At 47.4% G+C, this 26,523-nt stretch overlaps 1 protein-coding gene across 1 annotated transcript in view; it reads right to left on the reverse strand.

The window, feature by feature from the left end:
- Window positions 1–26,523, reverse strand: part of LOC140384795 (cadherin-13-like) — a 971,948-nt gene that overhangs the window by 738,264 nt on the left and 207,161 nt on the right. The window contains exon 2 of the mRNA XM_072466785.1: window positions 18,767–18,878. Coding sequence (XP_072322886.1) covers window positions 18,767–18,878 — 112 coding nt within the window. The remainder of the gene's footprint in view (window positions 1–18,766; window positions 18,879–26,523) is intronic.

The following is a 26,523-nucleotide window of genomic DNA, read 5'->3' on the forward strand; positions in this document are numbered from 1 at the left end:
AGAAAAGGCAATGTGACTGTTAGCAGAAACACAGCTGGATCAGGGGAGTAAAGATCTCAGTGTCGCTCCCTCTTTCTCAGAAAGCAGAGTGTCCTCAACGAAGTGCAGACTTGAACCAAGTCAACACCAGGATTCTACAAGAAACCAACTCCCATCAAATGACTACAACATTCAACAATCTATGCCTCAAAGACAAGCAAGGACTTAAATCATATATTCATTGAGCTTTTTAAATCGGACTCTAACTTCTTACTTCCAATATCTATTGTGTGTGTCGTCGTGTCTCTATTTTGTTTTCTTGGGTCTAGCAGCTGTTAACCTTATTCTTTTTTGACTCAAGCGACTGCATTCTCCGCTCCCAATTCCAAAATCACATTCGGTGACAGGGCGGAGAATCTGTTTTGACGCCATTATCGTGGGGTGGCGCCGGTTTTCGTATTCTCTGTCCCCTAAAAAGGGTCGTATTCTAGGAGTACGCCGCGCCAAGTATCCATGGACTCAGGCCATTGCCTGAGGCCGCGCCCCGCAATGCTCCGTCCCCAACCGGCCGAATTCCCGAAGGCGTGGGTTACGTGTAGTGTTTAGGAACCTCACGTGGCAGCTGCGGACTCAGTCCGGCGCCGCCACAGTCGGGGGAGGGCTGATCCGCGGGTAGGGGTGGAGGGGGCTTAATTTGGGGCTGGGGGCACTGTGGGTGGGCAGTCCGAAGGGGGACACGACTTTTACGGTCTGGGTCAGCGGGCTGAGTCCGCCATGAAGCACGGCGTGGCCAATGCGCCGCCACGGAACCGGAAATGCTCAGCGCCGTATTGGCAGCTAGAGCTGCGAGCTCTACGCTGTTTCCCTGCCAGCCCAGAGCAAAACGGTGAATCGGTGGCCATTTTGTGCCAGTTTTCCTGTCATAAAAGACCACCGTTTTCATGCCGGCTTGGGGACTTAGTCTCCCAAATGGAGAATCCAGCTCAAAATGTCCTGATTATTAGTAAATAAATACATGTGGATTAGAAAAGGCATTGTTGGGGAAAATACATTTTTTAATCCTTTGTTGCTGTCAACTGAGCGGTTAAATGGAAGGGGAACCAACTCAGTCCCTCTCACTTGGCCATAACAAACAGGCATTGGAAGAGGTTTGAGTTAACTAAGGAGAAGTAGCATGAATTTACTATTCCAACTGGACTTTTTGATAAGTAAATGAGAATGCAATGGATGTTGCAAGAATGGCTTTTAAATGTTTGACAAAGTAGCACATTGAAAGCTAGTCAACAAAATGAAAGTCCACGGAACTGGAGGTACATTATCACCTTGCATGAAAAAAAAATTCTCAAGACAGAAAATCGCCATTCCCTCACCGTCGGTGGGTCAAAAGCCTCGAAATCTCAACCTAGCAGCACTGTGGTGTACCTAAAACAAATGGACTGTGGACAGCACGGTAGCACAGTGGTTAGCACTGTGGCTTCACAGCACCAGGGTCTCAGCTTCGATTCCCCGCTAGGTCACTGTCTGTGCAGACTCTGCACGTTCTCCCCGTGTCTGCGTGGGTTTCCTCCGGGTACTCCGGTTTCCAGCCACAGTCCAAAGATGTGCAGGTTATGTGGATTGGACATGCTAAATTGCCCCTAGTGTCCAAAAAAAGGATAGAAGGCGTTATTGGGTTCCGGGGGTAGGGTGGAAGTGAGGGCTTAAAGTGGGCCGGTGCAGACTCGATGGGCCGAATGGCCTCCTTCAGCACTATGTTCTATCTATGACGGCAGCAGTTCAAGAATCCCGCATTCCACCACCTTCTCAAGGGCAATTCGAGATGGGCAAAAATGCTGGCCTAGCCATCGACACCCTGATCCCGTGAATGAATACAAAGAGAGTGAGTCACGGAAAAAGGTTATATTTCCGACAGGCGTATGATAGACAATGGTGCTTCCGGGATCAATGTTAGGACCACTGATTTTTCCATGCGGAGTAAAATTTCAAAATTTGAAACCGGTGTCAAACGTGGCAAATGGTGAGCAGTGTGAATGTTACAAATTGACTGCAAGAGGACAGAAAGGCTAGCAAAATGGACCAAAAAAAGTAACAAATGCAATACGGCAGCACGGTAGCATTGTGGGTAGCACAATTGCTTCACAGCTCCAGGGTCCCAGGTTCGATTCCGGCTTGGGTCACTGTCTGTGTGGAGTCTGCACATCCTCCCCGTGTGTGCGTGGGTTTCCTCCGGGTGCTCCGGTTTCCTCCCACAATCCAAAGATGTGCAGGTTAGGTGGATTGGCCATGATAAATTGCCCTTAGTGTCCAAAATTGCCCTTCGTGTTGGGTGGGGTTACTGGTTATGGGGATAGGGTGGAGGTGTGGACTTGGGTCGGGGTGCTCTTTCCAAGAGCCGGTGCAGACTCGATGGGCCGAATGGCCTCCTTCTGCACTGTAAATTCTATGTAAATAGACACTGAGGTGATGCAATTTTGTAGAAGGGTTAGGGAGAGGTACTAAATAGCACATTTGCAAAGAATGTGCAACGTAGGAGAGATTTGGGGATGTACGTGCGTAGATTTTTTCAGGTGGCAGTACATATTCAAGAGAGTGGCTGGCAAAGCATATGGAATCTTGAGGCAGTAGGTGCAAGTTATGCCCCATCTGTATAAAGCTCCAGTTGGGTCACAATTAGAATGGTGCATGTAGTCTTGAACACTACACTTTTGGAGGGTAGGGAGGATCTTTGAGAGTGCAGATATTCCTTGAATGGTTCCAGAAATGGGGGGATTTTAGCTGCCAGGGGTCATGAACTTTCCTAGCAACAGGAATGAAACAAATTTATCAAAATATAATTGGATGCGATCTGCCCAGCAACAGGTAGAAATCTGCCCAGTGACAGCAGTAGCCAGTATTCAAAAAGCCAAATAATGTAAGTCTCCTGCAGTAACAAGATTAGAAGGCAGTTTTGAAAAGAATCAGATGTGAATAGAGTATGAATAGAAACAGTTTTATGTAATAATACCCTATTATTATATCAATGATTGGGAAGGTCAATAAAGTACACATATGATAATGCCTAGAGTCAAGGTATTTGATAGTGGCAGACAGCCAAATATACAGAAAGTAAAATCAAAGTGGAACAAGAGTATAATTGGCCGGACCATCAGAAGCAAGATAGGTCAGTTAACACCTAGCAGGCAGAAGCAGCCAACCTGTTTCCAGCTGCCTGCCTCTTAGTCTCAGAATCAAGGCAGTGCAGAAAACATTTGTAAGGAAAATATCTTAAGTTTAAATATCTTTGTTGGACCAGGACAAGACATTTCCCAGACTTGATTATCATCCATGTATTGTGTGGTAATTATAAGATGGTTTTTAACTGCTAAATTTATTTAATTTGGAAGTTGTTTGGGGAACAGGGGAAGTCTTAAGGAATTCAGGTATCATAGATATATTTTGGAACAAAGGGTATATTCTATATAAATTGTGTGTGTGTTTAGTCATTTATACATCTTAACTGTTGTAATTTGTACATCGGCACGGTGGAATAGTGGTTAGCACATCTGCCTCACAGCGCCTGGAACCCAGGTTCAATTCCTGCCTCGGGTGTCTGTCTGTGTGGAGTTTGCACTTTCTCCCCATGTCAGCGTGGGTTTCATTAGGGTGCTCCGGTTTCCTGCCACAGTCCAATGATGTGGCCATCATTGGGTGGATTGCCCCTGCTAAATTGCACCTTAGTGTCCAAACAGGTTAAGTGGGGTTACTGGGTTATGGGGATAGGGCTGGGCCGTGGGCCAAGGTAGGGTACTCTTTCCCAAGGTCCCGATGGGCCGATTAGCTTCCTTTTGCACTGTAGAGATTCTATGATACGATGACTGCGCTACATATTCTTACTGGGGATTCACTTGTCTCCTCACACCATTACAAAACCAAAAAATAAACTATACCCTCCCCCCCACTCCCAATAAACTGGTGTTACAAGTTGGGATTTTTTGAGGTGTACAAGATTATGACAGGTTTAGATAACATAGTCAAACAATATCTGTTCCCATTAGCTGATGGTACATTAGGGTACATGATGGTACATGGGTGGCACGGTAGCACAGTGGTTAGCACTGGTGCTTCACAGTGCCAGGGACCCGGGTTCGATTCCCGATTTGGGTCACTGTCTGTGCGGAGTCTGCACATTCTCCCCATGTCTGGGTGGGTTTTTCCGGGTGCTCCGGTTTCCTCTCACAAGTCCCAAAAGAGTGCTTGTTAGGTGAATTGGACATTCTGAATTCTTCCTCAGTGTACCCGAACAGGCGCCGGAGTGTGGCGACTAGGGGATTTTCGCAATAACTCCATTGCAGTGCTAATGTACTAATAAAGATGCAAACTTTATTATTATTAGGGGACAGATTTAAGCTTCTGGGCAAGAGATTCAGATGCGGTGTGATGAAGAACTTTCTAACATAGTGAGAGGCAATGATTCGGAACCTTCTGCCTTTGAGTGTGATGGAAGCGTAAATAATCAATGATTTTAAAAGGAAATTCGACGGGAACTTAAAGTAAATATATTTGTACGGTTCTGGGCATAGAGCAAGGGAATGGACCTGACTGTATTCCTCTACGGGGAACCAGCAAAATGGCTTCCTTCTATGCTGCAATGCCTGTTGGCTCCAATCCTTTCTGTATCTTTTTTTATGCTTGATGTATGCGGAGATCTCTTCTTGATGTTAGTTTCTCAAACATGCCAACACGTTCATTGGTTTCTTCATACATTCAATTTTTAAAAAATACTGAGAAACCTATGTTTCTGGTTTAGCACAGTGGGCTAAATAGCTGGCTTGCAATGCAGAACAAGGCCAGCAGCGCAGGTTCAATTCCCGTACCGGCCTCCCCGAACAGGCGCCGGAATGTGGCGACTAGGGGCTTTTCACAGGAACTTCATTGAAGCCTACTTGTGACAATAAGTGATTATTATTATTATGTGAATGGCCCATCAAACATTGTCCACAACACCATTGGAAAGACCTTGAAAGAAGACAAATCAAGTGGTTAACAGATAATGGCAATTTTGAACAGGCCGCTTGAAAGCTGAAGAAATAAAAATGGTAGAGGAAGGGAAAGTATGATTAAGTTCAAGACATTCGCTTTATGTATGAGTCAAAGGAATGAACAATATAAGACTAAAGAAAAAGCATATCCCCCTTTGAGAGATCTGATATTTTCATACATTATTCAGAAGCCATTGATCATGATCTTTGTGATTCTTCAAAATTCTCGATAAGAGTTTGCATTTTTATTTAATTAACAATAATCTAGAGTTTATTCTATTGACTGTGTTACTTGTGCCTACAGCCGTTGTCCAACAAGGGATTAATGGTGACAGGTTTGGGAGGACCAGTCTAAAATGTTTCATACATATTGAAGCCGCAGTGTGCAGGTAGTAGAGGAATTAAAGGGGGTGGGCAGGGTGTTGATTAAGCCAGTAGCTTTGTCCTTGTGGTAAACCACTGTAGTATATTATATGTATTGTGGTAAGCTGCTACTGTATTACATGTAATGTGGTAAATTACTACCTGATGGCTCCGCCTCCCCTTGGGCTCGGTATAAAGGTGGATGATCTCCGCACCTGCCCCAGTTCGGGATCAGAGGCCAGGAGGCTTTCTGTTTAGCTTATTAAAACCTCAGTTACGTTCAATACTCGTCTTGTGTTCATTGATGCACATCAATAAGCTAAACTTTTTTAATGAATTCATCGCTCAAGCCTGATCGCCTGGAGCTGGACCCACAGGCAGCCGATGCCACTGCAACATTCGAGCACTGGCTAAGCCGCTTCGAAGCGTACCTCGGATCCGACCTCCAAAAGCAGCAAATACTCAACGCACAGGTGAGCCCGCAAGTTTTCCTTCTCATCAGATACGCCCCCTCGTATACAGAAGCTGAAGGGACAAAATGTAAAGTCAGTAAACTAGGTGTATGCTAGGCACCTTCTTGCCACGAGGCAACAACGCCCCGGAGAATCACAAGCCGAATTCCTGTGTGCTTTGCGGGTACCTGGTTGGAACTGTGCTTGCCAGGCGGTATCGGCTAACCAACACATGGAGCTGTTGGTCAGGGCTGCCTATGTCGCAGGCATTAAATCGAATTACATCCGCCAGCGATTGCTAGAAGGGGGTACACTAAGCCTCCCAGAGACAGTGCAGCTCTCAAACTCGCTGGAGGTGGCTTTCCAGAACATGGGAGGCCTACACCTCCGACCACACGGCACCCTCGTGGGCCTCGTGGGTGCCATCATCATCCGACTCGAGTGCGGCACAAGCATGTGCCGCGCAACAGCCCGCCAACGCCGAAAGCCCAAAGTGCTACTTTTGCGGCCAGGGTAAGCATCCCAGACAACGCTGCCCTGCACAGAACGCAACTTGCAACGGGTGTGGAAGGAAGGACCACTTTGCTAAAGCCTGCCAGGCCCGACCTGTCCCTAAAGTTCCTAGGCCCAGCAGCGCTGCCTGCTGCCTGTCGGGGCCGCCCCCAGCTGCCACGCCACCCATCATGTGTGACCCGTGGGCGCCGCCATCTTCGCTGTCACCCGCCATGTGCGACCCGTGGGCGCCGCCATCTTCGCTGCCACCCGCCATGTGCGACCCGTGGAGGCCGACATATTCGCCGCCATCTTCGATTTTGCCCGCCACGCGCGAACCATGCCGCCATCTTTGACAACATCTCCGATGCCACCCACCACGCGCAACCCATGGGGGCCGCCAACTTGGGACCACTCCACAGCATCCCGGGAGCCCTGCTCACCCGGTCGTACGCTGGCCATCGCTACCTCTGACCGGCCCACCCATCACCTTTCGAAGCTCATCTCCATCACACTCGACCAGTCTCGACCTCATCACCTCACAAAATCCACGATGACCCGTCCAGATCAACGGGCACGAGATGGCCTGCCTCTTTGACTACGGGAGCACAGACAGCTTTATACACCCAGATACGGTAAGGTGCTGTCCCTCCCAATTTTACCTGCGACCCAGAAAATCTCCCTGGCTTCCGGATCACATTCCGTAGAAATCCGGGTGTACTGTGTCGTGACCCTTACGGCACAAGGCGTAGAGTACACCAACTTTAAGCTCTACGTCCTTCCCCATCTCTGCGTTGCCCTATTACTGGGACTCGACTTACAGTGCCACCTCCAAAGCCTTACCTTGAAGTTCGGTGGACCTCTGCCCCCCCCTCACCATCTGTAGCCTCACGACCCTTAAGGTCGCCCCACCCCTCGCTCTTTGCTAACCCCTCACCCCAGACAGTAAGCCCGTCGCTACTAGGAGCAGACGATACAATGCCCGGGACAGGGCCTTTATCAGGTCGGAGATCCAGTGACTCCTATGAGAGGGGATCATTGAGGCTAGTACCAGCCCCTGGCAGAGCCCTGGTGGTCGTCAAGACTGGGGAGAAGCACCGGATGGTCATCGACTACAGTCGGACCATCAACCGGTACACGCAGCTCGATGCGTACCCCCTTCCCCGCATATCTGACATGGTCAACCAGATTGCGCAGTATCGAGTCTGCTCCACAGTTGACTTGAAGTCCGCGTACCACCAGCTCCCTATCCGCCCGGAGGACAGTCAATACACTGCCTTTGAGGCAGATGGCCGCCTCTACCACTTCCTCAGGGTTCCGTTCGGTGTCACCAATGGGGTCTCGGTCTTCCAGCGAGAAATGGACCGAATGGTTGACCAGTACGGGCTGCAGGCCACGTTCCCGTACCTAGATAATGTCAACATCTGCGGCCATGACCAGCAGGACCATGACGAAAACCTCCGGCATTTCCTCCACACCGCTAAACTCCTTAACTTCACCTTGAAGGAGAAATGCGTTTTTCGCACAACCCGCCTAGCCATCCTTGGCTACGTTGTGGAAAACGGAGTCCTAGGGCCCGACCCCATGCGCCCCCTCCTGGAATGTCCCCTCCCCCACTGCCCCAAGGCCCTGAAGAGATGCGTGGGGTTCTTCTCTTACTATGCCCAGTGGGTCCCCAATTATGTGGACATGGCCCGTCCAGTTATTAAATCCACCATTTTCCCCTAACGGCTGAAGCCCACCTGGCCTTCAACCACATCATGGCAGAAATTGCCAAAGCCGCGTTGCACGCTGTGGACAAGTCCATTCCATTCCAGGTGGAGAGCGATGCGTCAGACTTTGCCCTGGCCGCTACCCTCAACCAGGAGGGGAGGCCCGTGTCTTTCTTCTCCCGTACCCTCCATGCCTCCGAAATTCGACACTCCTCCAGCAAAAAAGAAGCCTAAGCCATTGTAAAAGCTCTGCGACATTGGAGGCATTACCTGGACGGCAGGCGATTCACTCTCTTCACTGACCAATGGCCGGTTGACTTCATGTTTAACAATACACAGCGGGGCAAGATCAAGAACGACAAGATTCTGAGGTGGAGGATTGAACTCTCCACCTACAACTACGAGATCTTGTACCAACCGGGGAAGCTCAATGAGCCCCCAAATGCCCTGTCCCGCGGTACATGTGCCAACGCATAAGTAGACCGACTTCGGGCCCTTCACAATGACCTCTGTCACCCGGGGGGTCACCCGTGTTTTTTATTCTATCAAGGCTCGCAACCTGCCTTACTCCATCGAGGTCAGGACCGTGACCAGGGACTGCCAGGTCTGCGCGGAGTGCAAACCGCACTTCTATCGGCCAGACAGAGCGCACCTGGTAAAGGCCTCTCGCCCCTTTGAGCGCCTCAGCATCGACTTCAAAGGGCCCCTCCCCTCCACTGACCGTAACGTGTATTTCCTAAACGTTGTTGACGAATACTCAAGACTCCCCTTTGCCATCCCATGCCCTGACATGACCTCTGCCACCGTCATCAAGGCCCTGCACAGTTTCTTCACCTTGTTCGGGTTCGCCACCTACATCCATAGTGATCGGGGTTCCTCCTTCACGAGCGACGAGTTGCGTCAGTTCCTGCTCAGCAAAGGCATCGCCTCAAGCAGGACGACCAGCTACAACCCCCGGGGCAAAGGACAGGTGGAGAGGGAGAACGCGATGATCTGGAAGGCCGTCCTCCTGGCCCTACGGTCTCGAGGTCTCCCAGTCTCCCACTGGCAGGAGGTCCTCCCCGATGCGCTCCATCCGGTCGCTCCTGTGCACTGCCACCAATGAGACCCCTCACGAACGTATGATCGCCTTCCCTAGGAAGTCCACCTCCGGGGTCTCGTTCCCGTCCTGGCTGACAGTACCAGGGCCCGTCCTCCTCCGGAAGCATGCGAGGAGTCATAAATCAGATCCCCTCGTCAAGAAGGTCCTGTTTCTCCATGCCAATCCACAATATGCCTGCGTGGCACATCATGACGGGTGGCAGGACACAGTCTCCCTCTGGGATTTGGCACCTGCAGGTTCCCCAGCGACCATCACCACCATCCCCGATCCTACACCGTCTCCCTCCACCACTACCCAGCTACTTCAAGATCTGTCACCCGCAGGCCCACCGGCAACCATCACCACCACCCCCGCCCCAACACTGTCCCCCCCTCCACCGACTCAACTACTGGGTGAAGAAGAGGACAACATGCTCCCGGACGTGCAGGTCTTGACACCACTGCCCACACCACAACCGGGACTGAGGCAATCACGGCGGAAGGTCAAGGCCCCCGACAAACTTGACCTTTAAGTCCATTTCACCCCAGCTGGACTCTTTTTTTTTTAAAACAGGGGGTGAATGTGGTAAACCACTTGAGTATGTTATATGTATTGTGGTAAGCTGCTACTGTATTACATGTAATGTGATAAACCACTACCTGATGGCTCCGCCTCCCCTCGGGCTCGGTATAAAGGTGACTGATCTCCGCCCCTGCCCCAATTCGGGATCAGAGGCCAGGAGGCTTTCTGTTTAGCTTATTAAAGCCTCAGTTACGTTCACTACTCGTCTTGTGTTCATTGATGGCACATCAGTGCTGGATGGTGTCGAGCTTCGAGTGTTGTCATCCAGGTCCTTCAGGTAAGTGGAGAGTATTCCGTCACACTCCTGACTTGAGCCTTATGAATAGAATCACAGAATAATAACAAAGTGCAGAAGAGGGCCTTTAGCCCATCGAGTCTGCACAGGAAAGAAAACTGACCCGCCTACCTAATCGCAATTGTCAGCACTTGGCCCATAGCCTTCAATATTATGGTGTGCCAAGTGCCAGGTATTTTTAAAGGATATGAGGCAATCTACCTCTACCATCCTCCCAGGCAGTGCATTCCCCCTAAACCTCCTGCCCCTCACCTTGAACTTATGCCCCTCGTAACTGACCCTTCAACTAAGGTGAACAACTGTTCCCTATCCACCCTGTCCATGCCCCTCAATCTTGTACACCTAAATCAGTTTGTCCCTCCATCTTTTCTGCTCCAGCGAAAACAACCCAACCTATCCAACCTCACTTCACAATTTAAATGTTCCATCCCAGGCAACATCCTGGTGAATCGCCCCTGCAACCCCTCCAGTGCAATAACATCCTTCCGATAATGTGGCGACCAGAATTGCACACAGTGCTCCAGCTGTGGCCTTACCAAATTTCTGTATCATGTGTCTAAACCAGTGTGTTTTAACGCATATACGGTGGACAAATTACTACATGTCTGTTTCATGGAACAATTCAATAATTATTCACTATCACACAATTGTTAAGGTTAATGAATTACACAAACATACAACATAAGTTAAACTACAAAGCAAGTTCGCACAAGACCTTAACTTAACTTAAAGTGACTGGCAAGTACCGGACAGATAAGGCCTTTATCGGTGACCCGCAGTCTTGCAGTTCTCGATGGTTGGTTGGTGGTCTTCCTCGTTCTTGGCTCTGGTCTTCCTTCTGCTGCTGGCACGGGTGGTCTTCCGCTTTGGCCAGTGAAGTGTGACCATTGTTGGGTGCTGCTGTACAGAGAGAGATCGAGGGATTGCGCAGCACCTTTTATCCCCGGGGATCTCGCGCTCTTTTAGGCCATTCCAGGTGGGCTACCAAACAATTGGTCAGGGCTTGATCACCCTAATCAATTAAGTCCAATCAAGGCCCACCACCTTGGGCTGCAGCTTTTGTTTATTCAGAGCTGCAGCCTGCTTGTCCTCGAACTTGGCCACTTTTCTCAGCGTCCTTTGCCGGATGCCATTTTAAGTGGCCACAATAACTCTAACATGACCTCCCTTCTTTTCTAATCTATGCCTCAATGAATAAAGGCAAGTATCCCATATGCCTTTTCACCACCCTATTACCCTGCCCTTCTACCTTCAGAGATCTATGGACAAACATGCCACGATCCCTTTGTTCCTCGGAACATCCCAGTGTCAGGCCATTCATTGAATACTTCCTTGTCAAATTACTGCTTCCAAAGTGTACCTCATCATACCTTCAGGGTTAAATTCTATCTGCCACTTTTCTATCCATTTGACCATCCCGCCTATATCTTCCTGTAACCCAAGCTCACTGTTAACCACCTGAGCAATCTTTGTGTCATCCGTAAACTTACCGATCCTACATCCCACATAGTCATCAATGTAATTTACATAAATGACAAACAATAGGGGACCCAGCACAGATTCCCGTGGTACGCCACTGGATACTGGCTTCCAGTCACTGAAGCAGCCGTCTGTCATCACTCTCTGTCTCCTGCAGCTGAGCCAATTTTGAAACAACTTTATCAAATTACCCTGTATCCCATATGCATTTGCCTTCTTTATAAGCCTTCCATGTGGGGCCTTGTCAAAGGCTTTGCTGAAATCCATGTCAACTACATCAACTGCACTACCCTGGAGGGGATGAGGGCAAGACTTTGGGCTGTTGAGATGAGCGACTCATCGTCGAATTTCCAACCTCTGATCTGTTCTTGTAGCCCCTGCATTTTTGTGGTTGAGCCAGTTGAGTTGCTGAACATCATGAGTGAAGGAAACATGCCACAATAAACCGGTGTTGATTCACTAGTCAATGTGATGCAAAGGCATACAGACTAAGTAGTTTCAACTGTGACTTTCATATATGCTGAAGAGTAGCCGTAAGTTTTCTAAAATTTGCCTTAGTGCCCTGGGCTAAAAGAGTGAAGGAACTGGAATTCTCACATCATCACTATCAAATAATGCTCACTGGGAATGTGTGTGGGCAGACGGACATCAGGGGGACACAGTTTTGCATTAATCTGTGATAATTTCAACTCTTACCTAGTCTGCATGTACTTACTGGCCTGGCTCACAGTTGAAGAATCATGACAATTACCTGCTTGCTGCTGCCCAGTTTGGGTTCCATCAAGGTCACTCAGCTCCTAACTTCATTACAGCCTTGGTTCAAACATTGACAAAAGAAATGAACTCCAGAGGCAAGATGAACTCTTACTCACCCAGCACCGACACACAATAGCAGCAGTGTGTACCACCTGGGAGATGCACTGCAGGAACTCGCCAAGGCTCCTTAGACAGTACCTTCCAAACCCTTAACCTCTACCATCCAGGAGACCAAGGGCAGCAGACCCATAAGAACACCACCACCTGGCAGTTCCCTTCCAAGCCACTCACCATTCTGACTTGGAAATATATCATCGTCCCTTCATTGTCACTGGGTTAAACTCCTGGAACCTTCTCTGTAACTGCATGTACCTGCACCACATGGACTGCAGTAGCTCAAGAAAGCAGCTCACCACCAGCTTCTCAAAGGCAATTAGAGATGGGCAGCTAATTCTGGCTTAGCAAGCGATGCACACATCCCATAAATGAACAAAAAAAAAACCCTTGAATCAAGTATTGAATCCTACTTTATTGAGAGTCTCTGGGCTGGATTCTCCCAAAATGAGGCTATGTCCCCACACCGGCGTAAAAACACTGACATTACACTCCCCAGTTTCCTGCAAAAAACAAAAGGTGATTCACTTACCTGCAGGGGGCTATCAGGGATATAGGGAGCTTCACGCAGCTTTGGCTGTGGATACGGGCCCCCGCACTTCCGGTTCCAAGTCCACGCATGCGCACTGCGGCAGCCTCGCCTAACGCCATGGCGGACTCGGACCACAGACCAAGACCAACAAACAAGCCCCCCTCCCCCCCGATCGGCCGCGCGCCGTTGCATCAGACCGGCCCGATCGCTGCCCTGGCCGCCCAAATGCCCCCACAGCCCCCAGTGCTCGAGCCCCCCACCAGGGCAGCCACGGCTGGAGTCCGCAGCCGCCGCGCGAAAGTCACGACCGGCCATACCACATTAGTTCCACGCCATCAGGAACTCGGTCGGTCAGGAGCGGAGTATCGCTGGGAGAGCCTCTGGCAAAGGCCCCCCAGCTGTGCAGCATAATTAATGGACGCGCGATTCTCTGGTCCCCGGAGAATCGCCAGAGCGGCGCCGGGCCCGATTCGGTCGGGAACTTTGATTCTCCGCCCCCGCGCCAAACGCGATTTCGGCGCGGGGCTACGGAGAATCCAGCCCTCTGTCTTCGGGGTAGACGGAAAAGGAAAGAAATTGGTAAGCTCTGAAGATTGCAGAGGTGATATCTGCATAAATATCTTACTCTTGAATAATTGTGGAATGCAAAATTATTTTTGCTGTTACTGTAATTGAAATCACATTGTGGGAGCAGGAGATATAATTTCCAATCATAAAAGATGATTTATGTTTCAAAACCTTTGGTCATGGCATATCATTTAGGATCTGTAAATGATTATAAATCTCCTGTTGTCTTGATAAATGGTTCGCTGAGCTTGCCATTTCAATTAACGTAGGAATTAACAGAAAATCCTAAACAACGATTCCCACTCAATTATTACCAAGGTGCACTCATCGTGGATAAAGTTTATTCAGAAGTTTTACTTATCGTACGGAAATTAAAATGGGGAATAGCTTTTGCTGATTGTACTAGTGTAGTTTATTTTCTGAATCACTGCTCCATTTGCTTGATGATTGTGAAATAACTTTTATTTTTTGTACAGCCTAATCGACAAATGAAATTTATGTTAGGATGCAGTGTTTTTTCTTCAATGCAACAAGATATTATTCTTGGAAACCTCAGGTTTATAGATTAAATGAATTTGAGCCTCTTGTGTTACAAGGGATGAAATTGGATTTACTAGTTTAAAATGTTACTCTGAAATATATATATGTATAGATATCAAACACAAGTGAGAGCACAGGAAATAGGTGCAAGCTGAGACATGAAGGTTCAGTTAGGGCGCTCGAGAGTTACAAGTTAGCTAGGAAGGACCTAAAGAGAAAGCTAAGAATAGCCAGGAGGGGACATGAGAAGTCTTTGGCAGGTAGGATCAAGGATAGCCCTAAAGCTTTCTATAGCTATGTCAGGAATAAACAAATGACTAGGGTAAGAGTAGGGCCAGTCAAGGACAGTAGTGGGTAGTTGTGCGTGGACTCCGAGGAGGTAGGAGAGGTGCTAAATGAATATTTTTCGTCAGTATTCACACAGGAAAAAGACAATGTTGTCGAGGAGAATACTGAGATTCAGGTACTAGACTACAAGGGCTTGAGGTTCATAAGGAGTAGGTGTTAGCAATGCTGGAAAGTGTGAAAATAGATAAGTCCCCTGTGCCAGATGGGATTTATCCTGGGATTCTCTGGGAAGCTAGGGAGGAGATTGCTGAGCCTTTGGCTTTGATCTTTAAGTCATCTTTGTCTACAGGAATAGTACCAGAAGACTGGAGGATAGCAAAAGTTGTCCCCTTGTTCAATAAGGGGCGTAGAGACAACCCCGGTAACTATAGACCAGTGAGCCTTACTTCTATTGTGGGAAAAATCTTGGAAAGCTTTATAAGAGATAGGATGTATAATCATCTGGAAAGGAATAATTTGATTAGAGATAGTCAACACGGTTTCGTGAAGGGTAGGTCGTGCCTCACAAACCTTATTGAGTTCTTCGAGAAGGTGACCAAACAGGTGGATGAGGGTAAAGCAGTTGATGTGGTGTATATGGATTTCAGTAAAGCGTTTGATAAGGTTCCCCACGGTAGGCTACTGCAGAAAATACGGAGGCATGGGATTCAGGGTGATTTAGCAGTTTGGATCAGAAATTGGCTAGCTGGAAGAAGACAAACGGTGGTGGTTGATTGGAAATGTTCAGACTGGAGTCCAGTTACTAGTGGTGTACTACAGGGATCTGTTTTGGGGCCACTGCTGTTTGGCATTTTTATAAATGACCTGGAGGAGGGCGTAGAAGGATAGGTGAGTAAATTTGCAGATGACACTAAAGTCGGTGGAGTTGTGGACAGTGCGGAAGGATGTTACAAGTTACAGAGGGGCATAGATAAGCTGCAGCGCTGGGCTGAGAGGTGGCAAGTGGAGTTTAATGCAGAAAAGTGTGAGGTGATTCATTTTGGAAGGAATAACAGGAAGACAGAGTACTGGGCTAATGGTAAGATTCTTGGCAGTGTAGATGAGCAGAGAGATCTCGGTGTCCTTGTACATAGATCCATGAAAGTTGCCACCCAGGTTGAGAGGGTTGTTAAGAAGGCGTACGGTGTGTTAGCTTTTATTGGTAGAGGGATTGAGTTTCGGAGCCATGGGGTCATGTTGCAGCTGTACAAAACTCTAGTGCGGCCGCATTTGGAGTATTGTGTGCAATTCTGGTCGTCGCATTATAGGAAGGATGTGGAAGCATTGGAAAGGGTGCAGAGGAGATTTGCCAGAATGTTGCCTGGTATGGAGGGAAGATCTTATGAGGAAAGGCTGAGGAACCTGAGGCTGTTTTCGTTAGAGAGAAGAAGGTTAAGAGGTGACTTAATTGAGGCATACAAGATGATCAGAGGATTGGATAGGGTGGACAGTGAGAGCCTTTTTCCTCGGATGGTGATGTTTAGCACGAGGGGACATAGCTTTAAACTGAGGGGAGCTAGACATAGGACAGATGTCAGAGGTAGGTTCTTTACTCAGGAGAGTAGTAAGGGCGTGGAATGCCCTGCCTGCAACAGTAGTGGACTCGCCAACACTAAGGACATTCAAATGGTCATTGGATAGACATATGGACGATAAGGGAATAGTGTAGATGGGCTTTAGAGTGGTTTCACAGGTCGGCGCAACATCGAGGGCCAAAGGGCCTGTACTGCGCTGTAATGTTCTATGTTCCATGTTCTTTCCAAGCATTCCCCCGCTCAAGTATGTGTTATTTCAAAGCTGCCATGTTTTAGTTTAATCATTATTTTTCCATTTTTGTATAGTTTCTGCAATACAATAAGTAACCTCCTCCATCTCCCAGATTCACCTATAACACTATGTAAGAGAGTGTGATTCACCTACACTGTGGTTCAAGTAAATGCTATTCTGTAACAGACATCAAGCAATAGGCAAGATTGGTTATGGGCTGGATTCTCCGATTACCGATGCAGAAATCACGTTCGGCAATTCACCGGAGAGACGTTTTTACGGCAAAATGAGGGGTAGTGCCATTTTTCGGACTCAATCCCTGAGTACGCCGCATGCCGTTGGAATGGCCTTTGGACGTCACCTGAGGCCCTCTCCCGATGCTGCCCCCTCCCCCGATGGGTCGACTTCCTGATGGTGTGGGGTGTTTGTGCTCACAGTTTTTGGGGGCCTTGCATGGCAGCTGTAGACGGTGTCCACTGATGCTACAGTCGGGGGGTGGGCCATTCCGTTCGACGGGGGGGGGGGGGGCTTCAGCGGGGACTTGGGGCACTGGTGGGAGGTGATTGGGGATGACGAGGGAGGTTACAGGGGGGTACTATCTGGCAGGCCGGGTCCGCACGCAGCTGGTGCCATGTTGTACGGTGTGGCCGCCATAGGTCGCTGCTGTGAGCATGCGCAGCCTTGGACCCTTGGATCCATATCTGCAGGTAACGTTGGGGGCTTTACGTGGCGCAGCTGCTAGCCCCTCAACCGCGCAGAACATCGGTGCGGAGGCATCGTCGGCTTTTTGCTCGTAAGACCAGACACATGCTCCGGCCTCAAAATCGGAGAATCCAGCCCTACGCGTGAGCAACATTCCATCTCCCCACCAACCCCAATGTCATTTCCCCCCAAGAGATAAATTAAGAACTTTTTTTTGCCAATGTCATGGACATCCTGCAGACGTATTAAAATTCAACTATGTTCTAAAATTAATTTCAGGAGAGGCAAGCACACATTTATTGGGATTCTTATTATTTCGGTTGGGGTTTCAACATTTCTCTGTCCCTGCTCGAATATCGTTCAGCAAATGAGAAGTTGGGTGATGTACAATTTTTCAAGGTTTTTTTTTCTGTTGAATAGTAGAAACATGGTGTGATTGGTAGACCTCTGTGTATCACTCTAAAAACTGCACCAAGTTACTACTACTACATCAAGCAATGCAGGAAAATAAAGTAACATTGTGAAGTGCTGATTCCTGGATGATTGGATGTTTGTGATTATGCAAATAAGTTTGACAAAAAGCTTGAACCATAAAACTAATCAGAAAACTAGTGCAACCTTAAGCACAATTTGCGCTTGGATTGCCGATTGTGCCCGAAGCGGAAAGCCTTTAACTATCTTTGGCCAACTATGTCAAAACAGAAAGACAGATGTAATATGACAGAAATCAGATGCAATCAGAAGTGGGTAAAACCCAGACTGTTACCACAATCAAAAGTAGATTAGATTGGTTTGACCACTTTGCACACCATAAGTTCCAAGGCTAGAAAAAAAGTTCTGGTTAGACTCTACAAGGAATAACAATATGACCCAATGCTAAGTGCTTTCTGCAGTTAGAAAAGAGGAAGTGAAAGCACTTAACTTTTTTGAACTGGCCAGCAGCTGCCAATCAGAACAAGAATGTGTATAAACATTGCAGTTAGGATCAATGGAGGGTCCTTCAAATGCATTTAAGCATGAAGGCAAGGATATGGAAACAAACTTCCAGCCTGCTATGTTGAAATGCTAAGAGGTCAAGGCTAGTTAAAGGTACTGCACTGTGATTTTGAATGAATGCTAAGCATTTCAAAGGATCTATGTGATTTCCTGTGCTGTGGGCTTTCTAGGAAGGCTCAGACACTACTAAAAGCAGCAGTTTTAATTGCATAGGGTTGAGGGAGCAGATGTGAGAAAAGGAAAAATCTTTTTGATTGCCTCTTTAATGAACTGCCTGACTTGCTCATCAGCTGTCAGGCAGAGCAGTTCAGAGTGAGAAGGCCACTAAGTTTAAACAGGTCAGATAAGGATGATGATTTTGAACAGAGAGCTGCCTGAAATCACCATGTCAAGTGTGATCTTCAGGTTAATGAAGGCTGGAAGGAGCAGTCAAGATACACGACTCCCATCCCGGGGTGGGCCCCGGAATCAATCCCTTACCCGAGCCCAGTGGACTCCCGGACTCTTGGGGGAACCTCCCTCTGCAACCTGGCAGTGGTAGAGCAGCACATGAGCCATGGGCTAACCCTCGTGGTCCAACATGCCTAGCTCTGCTCTCATCAATACTTGCACCAAAGTCCGCCCAGTAGAGTTCCTGCTGTGGGGGTCAGATCATACTGGGGGGGGCGGGGGGGGGAGGAGGTGAGATTCAAGCTTCCAGCCCATTTATCACATTCAAATCAATGCATATGAGCTGTTTGCATGTTCTCGATAGGGTCAGAGATTGGGGACGGCTGTGTTGTCCGGCACCAATCCCATTTTTGGCTCGACGGGGGATTCTCCATCCGATCGGGAATCCGAACGGGATTCCGATCTTTATGGCAGCGAATGGAGAATGCCGTCCAACCTGTGCAAAAGAAATTTCAAGAAAAAGGAGATGAAACCCATAAAACAGTCAAAATGAACATAATGGTCCTGATTGTCTTGTCTCTGGCTCAAAGTCATTTTATGAGCTATAAAGGAAAGCTCTTACCTTTCAGAATGAACTGGTCCTTTATATAATCGGAGGACTGTAGGACTTGATATTTCTTCTCCTGGAAACCAGGTGTGCAGTCCAAATTCACCGCAAATGCCTGGAGCAACACCTGAGAATCGAAAAATTTAAGAAAAAAATGATTGCTACAAACCTCTGGATTTTCCACAGAATTAATCATGCATATCAGGCAAGGCCTCAGTTAAACCAAATTGATTCCAAATTCATCAAAAGTCCTCCAGCTTTGAATTACACCGAGTGGGTGAAATAGTCTTACTCAACTCATACTTTAGTACGAGTTCATACTAAACTCATGAAGTGTAACAATTTCAAAAAGCTGCTAAAAATATTTTTCCTCTCATACATTTCCCAGAGGTCATAGATCTCATAAACTGATAACTTGGCCATGATTTTCTTTCCCTCAGAATATCAAAAATGTTAACAGCTGCAAATATTCCAGTAATTATATTATTCAGGTTCTGAACTGAGAGAGCCAGTATTAAAGCACAGTCTCAACTAATCATCATACCCATTTGGAAAGCACGTTTGTCAGTCTTGACCACGTCATTTGGACTCAGGAACAGGGAATCACCTGTATCAACCAAGGTATGGCACTGGTGGTACACATGCAGCTATATGGGAAACGAGTGCAACTCTTTTCATCAGCTGGATGGCAAAGAGGGTAATCCTTAAAACAAGAGGGTTAAATAGAAATGGGGCAGTGCCATGGGGCAGCATGGTAGCAATGTGGATAGCACAATTGCTTCACAGCTCCAGGGACCCAGGTTCGATTCCGGCTTGGGTCACTGTCTGTGTGGCGTCTGCACATCCTCCCCGTATGTGCGTGGGTTTCCTCCGGGTACTCCAGTTTCCTCCCACAGTCCAAAGATGTGCAGGTTAGGTGGATTGGCCATCATAAATTGCCCTTAGTGTCCAAAATTGCCCTTAGTGTTGATTGAGGTTACTGGGTTATGGGGATAGGGTGGAGGTGTGGACCTTGGGTAGGTGCTCTTTCCAAGAGCCGGTGCAGACTTGATAGGCCGAATGGCCTCCTTCTGCACTGTAAATTCTATGATCTATGATTAAAATAAACAGAAATATGGCGTATTTAAATCGATAAGTCACTGCTGAGTTGTACAGCAAAGAAGAGTTCCATTATTTACTATGAGGTGAACCATTTTCTTGAACAATTGCTCAAATTGCCTACAACAAAATTTAAAATATACAAACTCGGAGGATTAGGCCACTCGAGCTTGATCCACCATTCAATAAGATCACGGCTGATAAGATTGTGGCCTCAATTCCACATTCCACCTATTCCCAATAACCTTTAACTCCCTCGTTAGTCAGGAATCTATCGAACTTTGCTTTAAAAATATTTGTTGACTCGGTTGAATGGTCTAATTCTGTTCCTCCTTCTTATGGTCCTCCACCACTCTCTGGGAAAGAAAGGTCGAAAGATCCTTATTTTTAAATTGTGTCCCTTAACTCTAGTCTCTCCCACAAGGCAAACAGCCTTTCAGAATCCACGTTAAAGTCTCCTCAGGATCTTGTGTGATTCATAAGATAACTACTCAATATTCTAAACTCCAATGGATACAGGCTGTGGCAATTGTTGTCCTTTAAGGGCACCCCAGCACAGGAAGGGTCGGATGCCCTGTGTGACCAATTGGGACTCAGGGTGTGGAATTACGGCAAGGTGAGAGAGGCTCCTCGACACAGACATTGTATGATTGAACGGCCTCATTCCGCCCAACTCGGTGACGCAACAAGGCCATTAAATCTTGCGAGAGGAGTGGCACAGTGACACAACGGTTAGCATTGCTGCCTCATGATGCTGAGGGCCAGGGTTCGATCCCGGCCCGGGTCACTGTCCGTGTGGAGTTTGTACATTCTCCCCGTGTGCGCGTTGGGTCTCACCCCCACAACCCAAAGATGTACAGGGTATGTGGATTGGCCACACAAAATTGCCCCTTTATTGGAAAACGAAATCTTGCGAGAGGCTTCTCACAAGATTTCCGAAGCTCAAAACGGCTCACAAGATCTAAAGAGACCCATGCAGGACGTAGCGATCTGCATCTCGCCCTTGCTGGGTAAGTGCGGCCTCAGAGGGGCGTTCCTCGTCTAGGCTAAAGTCCCGTTTGATAGCAGGGTCGTTCTCGGCGCTACAGGTGCCGAGAAACACCCCACCAAAAGTGCCCAAAACTGGACTCCGTTTTCCCCCCCCATTAATTCACACCCATTGTGGGAGCTGTCTATAGCCATGAGGTTGCTGTACACATCTTATTTATAAAATACCTTTTGTGGTTAAGTCTGTGGAAGTGCATGTTTAGACAGGCCCAGTTGTCCAATCTTTCCTCATTAGATAACATCCCAATCTCAGATATCAGTCGAGTGAACTTTCTTTGAACTGCTTCTAACGCATTTATATAATTTCTTAAATAAGGCCACTAAAACTGTATAACATATTTCAGATGTGGTCTCATCAACTGCAGCAAAACATGCCTGCTTTATATTTCATTCCCCTTGCAATAAATGACAACATTCTATTTGCCTTCCTAATCATTTGCTGCATACCAATCTTTCCTGATTCTCGTACCAGGGCACCCACATCTTTCTCTATATCATGGTTCTGCAATCTCTCTCCATTTAAATAATATACTGCTTTTAATTCTTCCTGCCAAAGTAGTCAAATTCATGTCACTTAAGGAATCTGAGTCCTTAAGCGGGTGCCACAGTGGCAGGCATTGTTGCTTCACTGCGCTAGGGTCCCAGGTTTGATTCCCGGCTTAGGTCACTGCCTGTGTGGAGTCTGCATGTTCTCCCTGTGTCTGCGTGGGTTTCCTCCGGGTGCTCCGGTTTCCTCCCACAAGTCCCAAAAGACGTGCAGGTTAGACGAATTGGACGTTCTGAATTCTCCCTCTGTATACCTGAACAGGCACCGGAATCTGGCGACTAGGGGTTTTCACAGTAAACTCACTGGAGATTAATGCAAGCCTACTTGTGACAATAAAAATTATTATTGTTACTATGTCCTCTTCACAACTTATTTTCCCATCTACCTTTGTGTCATCACCAAATTTAGCCTGTAGCTTCAGCTTTCAATCTCCTTCCTTTCTTGAATAGCAGCGTCACATTCGCCATTTTCCAATCTCATGGGACCTTTCCAGAATCAGGGGAATTTTGGAAATTTAAAACCAGTGCATCTATCCACTCAGAAGCCACTTCTTTAAAGGCCCTAGGATGAAATCCTTCAGGACCTGAGGATTTGTCAACTTTTAGTTCTAATAATTTTCTCATTACCTTTTCCTTGCCGATTGTAATTATCATAGCATTTACAGTGCAGAAGGAGGCCATTCGGCCCATCGGGCCTGCACCGGCTCTTGGAAAGAGCACCCTACCCAAGGTCAACACCTTCACCCTATCCCCATAACCCAACCCAACACTAAGGGCAATTTTGGACACTAAGGGCAATTTATCATGGCCAATCCACCTAACCCGCACATCTTTGGACTGTGGGAGGAAACCGGAGCACCCGGAGGAAACCCACGCACACACGGGGAGGATGTACAGACTCTGCACAGACAGTGACCCAAGCCGGAATCGAACCTGGGACCCTGGAGCTGTGAAGCAATTGTGCTAACCACTATGCTACCGTGCTGCCCGAATTGTTTTAGGTTTCTGTCTGCTCCCCATCCCCGATTGGCATCCAGGTGCAGTACCAGGGCGCCAGTCTGGCACTGGCATAGGGGTTCGATCCCAGGCCTTGGGTAGATCATGTGAGTGCATATTAGATTGAGATTAGCCGATTCACTCTAATATGCAGATTTGCTAAAAGTGATCCCGCCCATAATGGGTGGGATTCACATCGCGACATCTCGCAAGGTTGCATTAGATTTCGCGAGGCATGCGGAGCCGGGTAGGTCCCAGAAGAGGGCTCTCCCGGCATCTACCAACTGCGCCGCACTGCCTTTCAGACGCATGCCCAATATAATCACTGTTACCTCAGAGAGCCTTCCCTTCGAAGTAATTATCAATCCTCTCTCACTGCACTCTACCAGATCTAGTATAGCCTGCGCTGTGATTGGTGCCAAAAGTACCGCTCTAAGAAACATTCCCACTGTGAACTCATCATCCAGGCTACCTTTTGCCAATCTGATTTGACCACACTACAATAATAATAGCTTATTGTCACAAGTAGGCTTCGATGAAGTTACTGTGAAAAGCCCTAGTCGCCATATTTCGGCGCCTGTTCGGGGAGGCTGGTATGGGAATTGAACCCGCGCTGCTGGCATTGTTTTCCATTCCAAGCCAGCTGTTTAGCCCACTGTGCTAAACCAGCCCCTATATATGTCGATTAAAATCACCCATGGTTATCACCATGGATTTCTCACAAGCCTCCATTATTTATTTCTGAATAACCCATCCTACAGTGTGGTTACTGTTAGGGGGCCTATAAACCACTCCCACAAGCGACTTCCTACTTCTATTATTTAATCTGTACCCAAACTGATTCTACACCTTGATCTCCAGAACCGACGTAATTTCTCTTTACTGTACAAATGTCATCCTTAATTAACAGAGCTAGTCCTACACCTTTTTCTAGCTTCCTGTCCTTCAATACAGTCCAGTACAAGCTAAAATGTGTGAAGTAGGTCAAGCAATATTCCATGCAATTTCAGTATGGTAACACAACAAATAAATACAAAACATAGCAGGAGCGGTGAGATTGAGATGTGACGAGACTATGAATTTAAGTAAGTTATGTTATTACTGGAGTATGATTTCAGTTCTCAGAATCCTTTCAATGTGACAATCTTAACCACAAGCAGCTTAAATTGGTATCACCATACACATATAGATCAGACTTGTCAAAAAAGAGAGAATGCAAAAAGAGAGGAAGGTAGAAATATAGAAATGCAAATGTTAAAATCATGAACGAAGAATCGAAATTTGAGGGCAGGAGGTGTAAAAGAAAAGTAGGTTAATACCTCACCCGCAACTTTTCATCCAAGTGTGAAATATAGATACCCAATAGGAACTACTGAATTACAGAAATCAAACACTTAAGTGGCTGCTGAACACACATACGCTTGTATGCAGTTTGCATATTAGTGAAATGGGCGCTTTTTCAGAAAAAAAATAATTTCAATTGTAAGGGCTTCTCTAGTGATGTAATAAACTTAGCCAGTGAGCAACTGAGACATACTGTGCTGTAGAAGAGTCCTATATTCCACACCAAGCCATGCTGAGTTCACTGATAGCGACAGTAACAATGCAATAGGCCTTTGCAGCCCCTAATTAGGGTAGGGGAAAAAAAGTCATCCAAGTATTCATCAATCCTGATTGCCATCTAACAATCATGCATTGGAAGTGTGAATGTCTAATGAATACGGAATCAGGCTCTGCTATGCTTTGTGGGGTGGAATAACCTGCCAACAACCACTTCATGGTACATATAGGATAATGACTGCTTTAATGAAGTACTGAAGTGTGATTGGTGCCAAAGGAACTTTACTCATTAAGCAACCAAAGACGTCAAAAGAAACAAAGGGAGGAAATATTTTTTTAAAGGTTGAAACATTTTGAGCAAGTATTTACCATTTTTAGCAAATTTACCCATGCAAATTTAGTAATTGGAACAAAGTGAGGTGCAGGATGATATGACACAAATTTAAATTATGTACGGCAACACATCATAATTTTTAAAATAAACGCAAATACAATAACCCTCACGAGACCCACGGGGCCAATCCAAATGATTTCCCTGTATAAGCTCCCTTGCTGATAGGTGGAGTCCTTACATACTGTATGCTGCATGGCGGCCTTTTCGTTCGACTTGCAAAAAGAGCTATGTTTGGATCACCTTCTGGGGTCTCCTGAAGATTTTATACTGGCGACAAGGAAAAACTACAGCTGCGATTCTGGATGTCCAGACTGCACTTGGATTCCTCAGCACAAGAGCAACGTCAGAGGGAATTTTAAAATGTCACCTTATGGAAGGCTTGAGGCCTTTAACGCAGGCATGGAAGATTGGGCCCAGTAAACCGAACAGCTGCAGTATTTATTCCAGGCGAATGCAATTTAGGGAGATGACCGGCAAAAGGTAACACTCCTGACCGCCTGCAGAGCCCCAACTTTCAGTGTGATCAAAAGCCTTACCTACCCAGCAGATTCGAAGGCCTTTAATGAGCTTGTAGCACTTGTTGTAGAACATTGCAACCCCAAAGCATTGGTGATCATGTAGAGGTACCAGCTCAACATGGTCGTGTGAGCCCTGGGGGAATCAGTCATGGGATTTCTTGCATACCTTCGCAGGCTGGCTGAGTACTGTGTCCACGGGCCATCCCTCCCAGAGATGTTACGAGACCACCTAGTGTGTGACATTAACAACATGGTGACCCAATCAAAATTGTTGGCGGAACAATCTTTGGATCTAAAAAGGACCGTAGAACTATCCCTCTCACGTGAAAATGCAGAAAAGGGATTCCAGGAACTCTAGGGCTCCATCGACGTAGATGTACATAGAATTGGCCGCACCTCATTTTGGCGAGTAGGGGCCCAATCGCCACTTGAGCAATGTCGTAGTCAGACCAATGGCCAGGAAGCACTGCAGCCCGATGAGATACCTCTGAGGTCTAGCAAGAAGACTCGCATTGGTGCTACATTTGTGGTCACAGGAACCGTGGGGGCCAGGAATGCCAGAATCAACAGTGAATGCGTTGCCCTGGTCAGGTGACACAACTACCCCGAGTGAGGGCTTTACACTTAGCACAGCCCGATGAGGACGATTGCATGCAACTAAATTGCATTACGGCACCAAACGTAACCCCGATCAAGATAACCATTCAGGAGGATGGCCATCCCTTGGAGATGGAAATATATACAGAGGCTGCTATTGGACAACAAACGTACAGGAATATTAATTCGCGGTCCAGCACCTGAGCCTATGGAACACTCAGGCACAGCTGGTAACATGTACTGGAGAGCAACGATGACTCCAATTACTTAAAGGCACAATCATTTCGACTGCTACTGGTCATGGGCCCGGACCCAGTCTTCTGGGCCATGACTGGTTATAGAAACTCCACCTAGGTTGCCAACAGATCTATATAATGGGTACAGGTGGATTGTATGAGGTCTTGGGAAAATACCCAGAAGTATTCCAAAATGGCTGAGGGTAGATTAAGAGGCCAAAATCTACGGCCACCCCATGGATTTCAGGGCCCACCCAGTTCCATGCGCCCTGTTGTCAAAGGTGGATGATGAGCGAAGCCGGCTGGAGAACTTGGTGATTATTCGCCCAGTTCAATTCGTAGAATGGGAAGCAACGTGGTGAAATGCTGAAGCCGGAGAAGACTGTTCGCTTGTGTAGAGACTATAAAATGATGGTCAGCAAGGCTTCCCATTTGGACGGGTACTCAAGACCTCCATGTGAAGTTGGCTGAAGGTCATTCTTTCTCCAAACTGGAGTTGAACCATTCATACCTCCAGCTGAAATTGGAAATGGCATCCAGGCATTATGTGACCCATCAATACCCACATGGGATTGTAGGAGTACACCAGGCTCCTATTTGGAGGATCATCCGCTGGTGCAATCTCCCAGCGGTGGCGCTGGCAGAGCTACTGATGAGCCAATGGCTTTGAACACATCTAAGCTTGACCTTTGCCAACCTTGGTGGAAAGTTGGGAAGAAACAAGACCTCCATTAGAACTATCATGTCCAGTCGAAGCAGGACCGAGGGTTCAAGCCTGGG

Source organism: Scyliorhinus torazame, chromosome 10 (assembly GCF_047496885.1).
Source record: "Scyliorhinus torazame isolate Kashiwa2021f chromosome 10, sScyTor2.1, whole genome shotgun sequence".
NCBI lineage: Eukaryota > Metazoa > Chordata > Chondrichthyes > Carcharhiniformes > Scyliorhinidae > Scyliorhinus > Scyliorhinus torazame.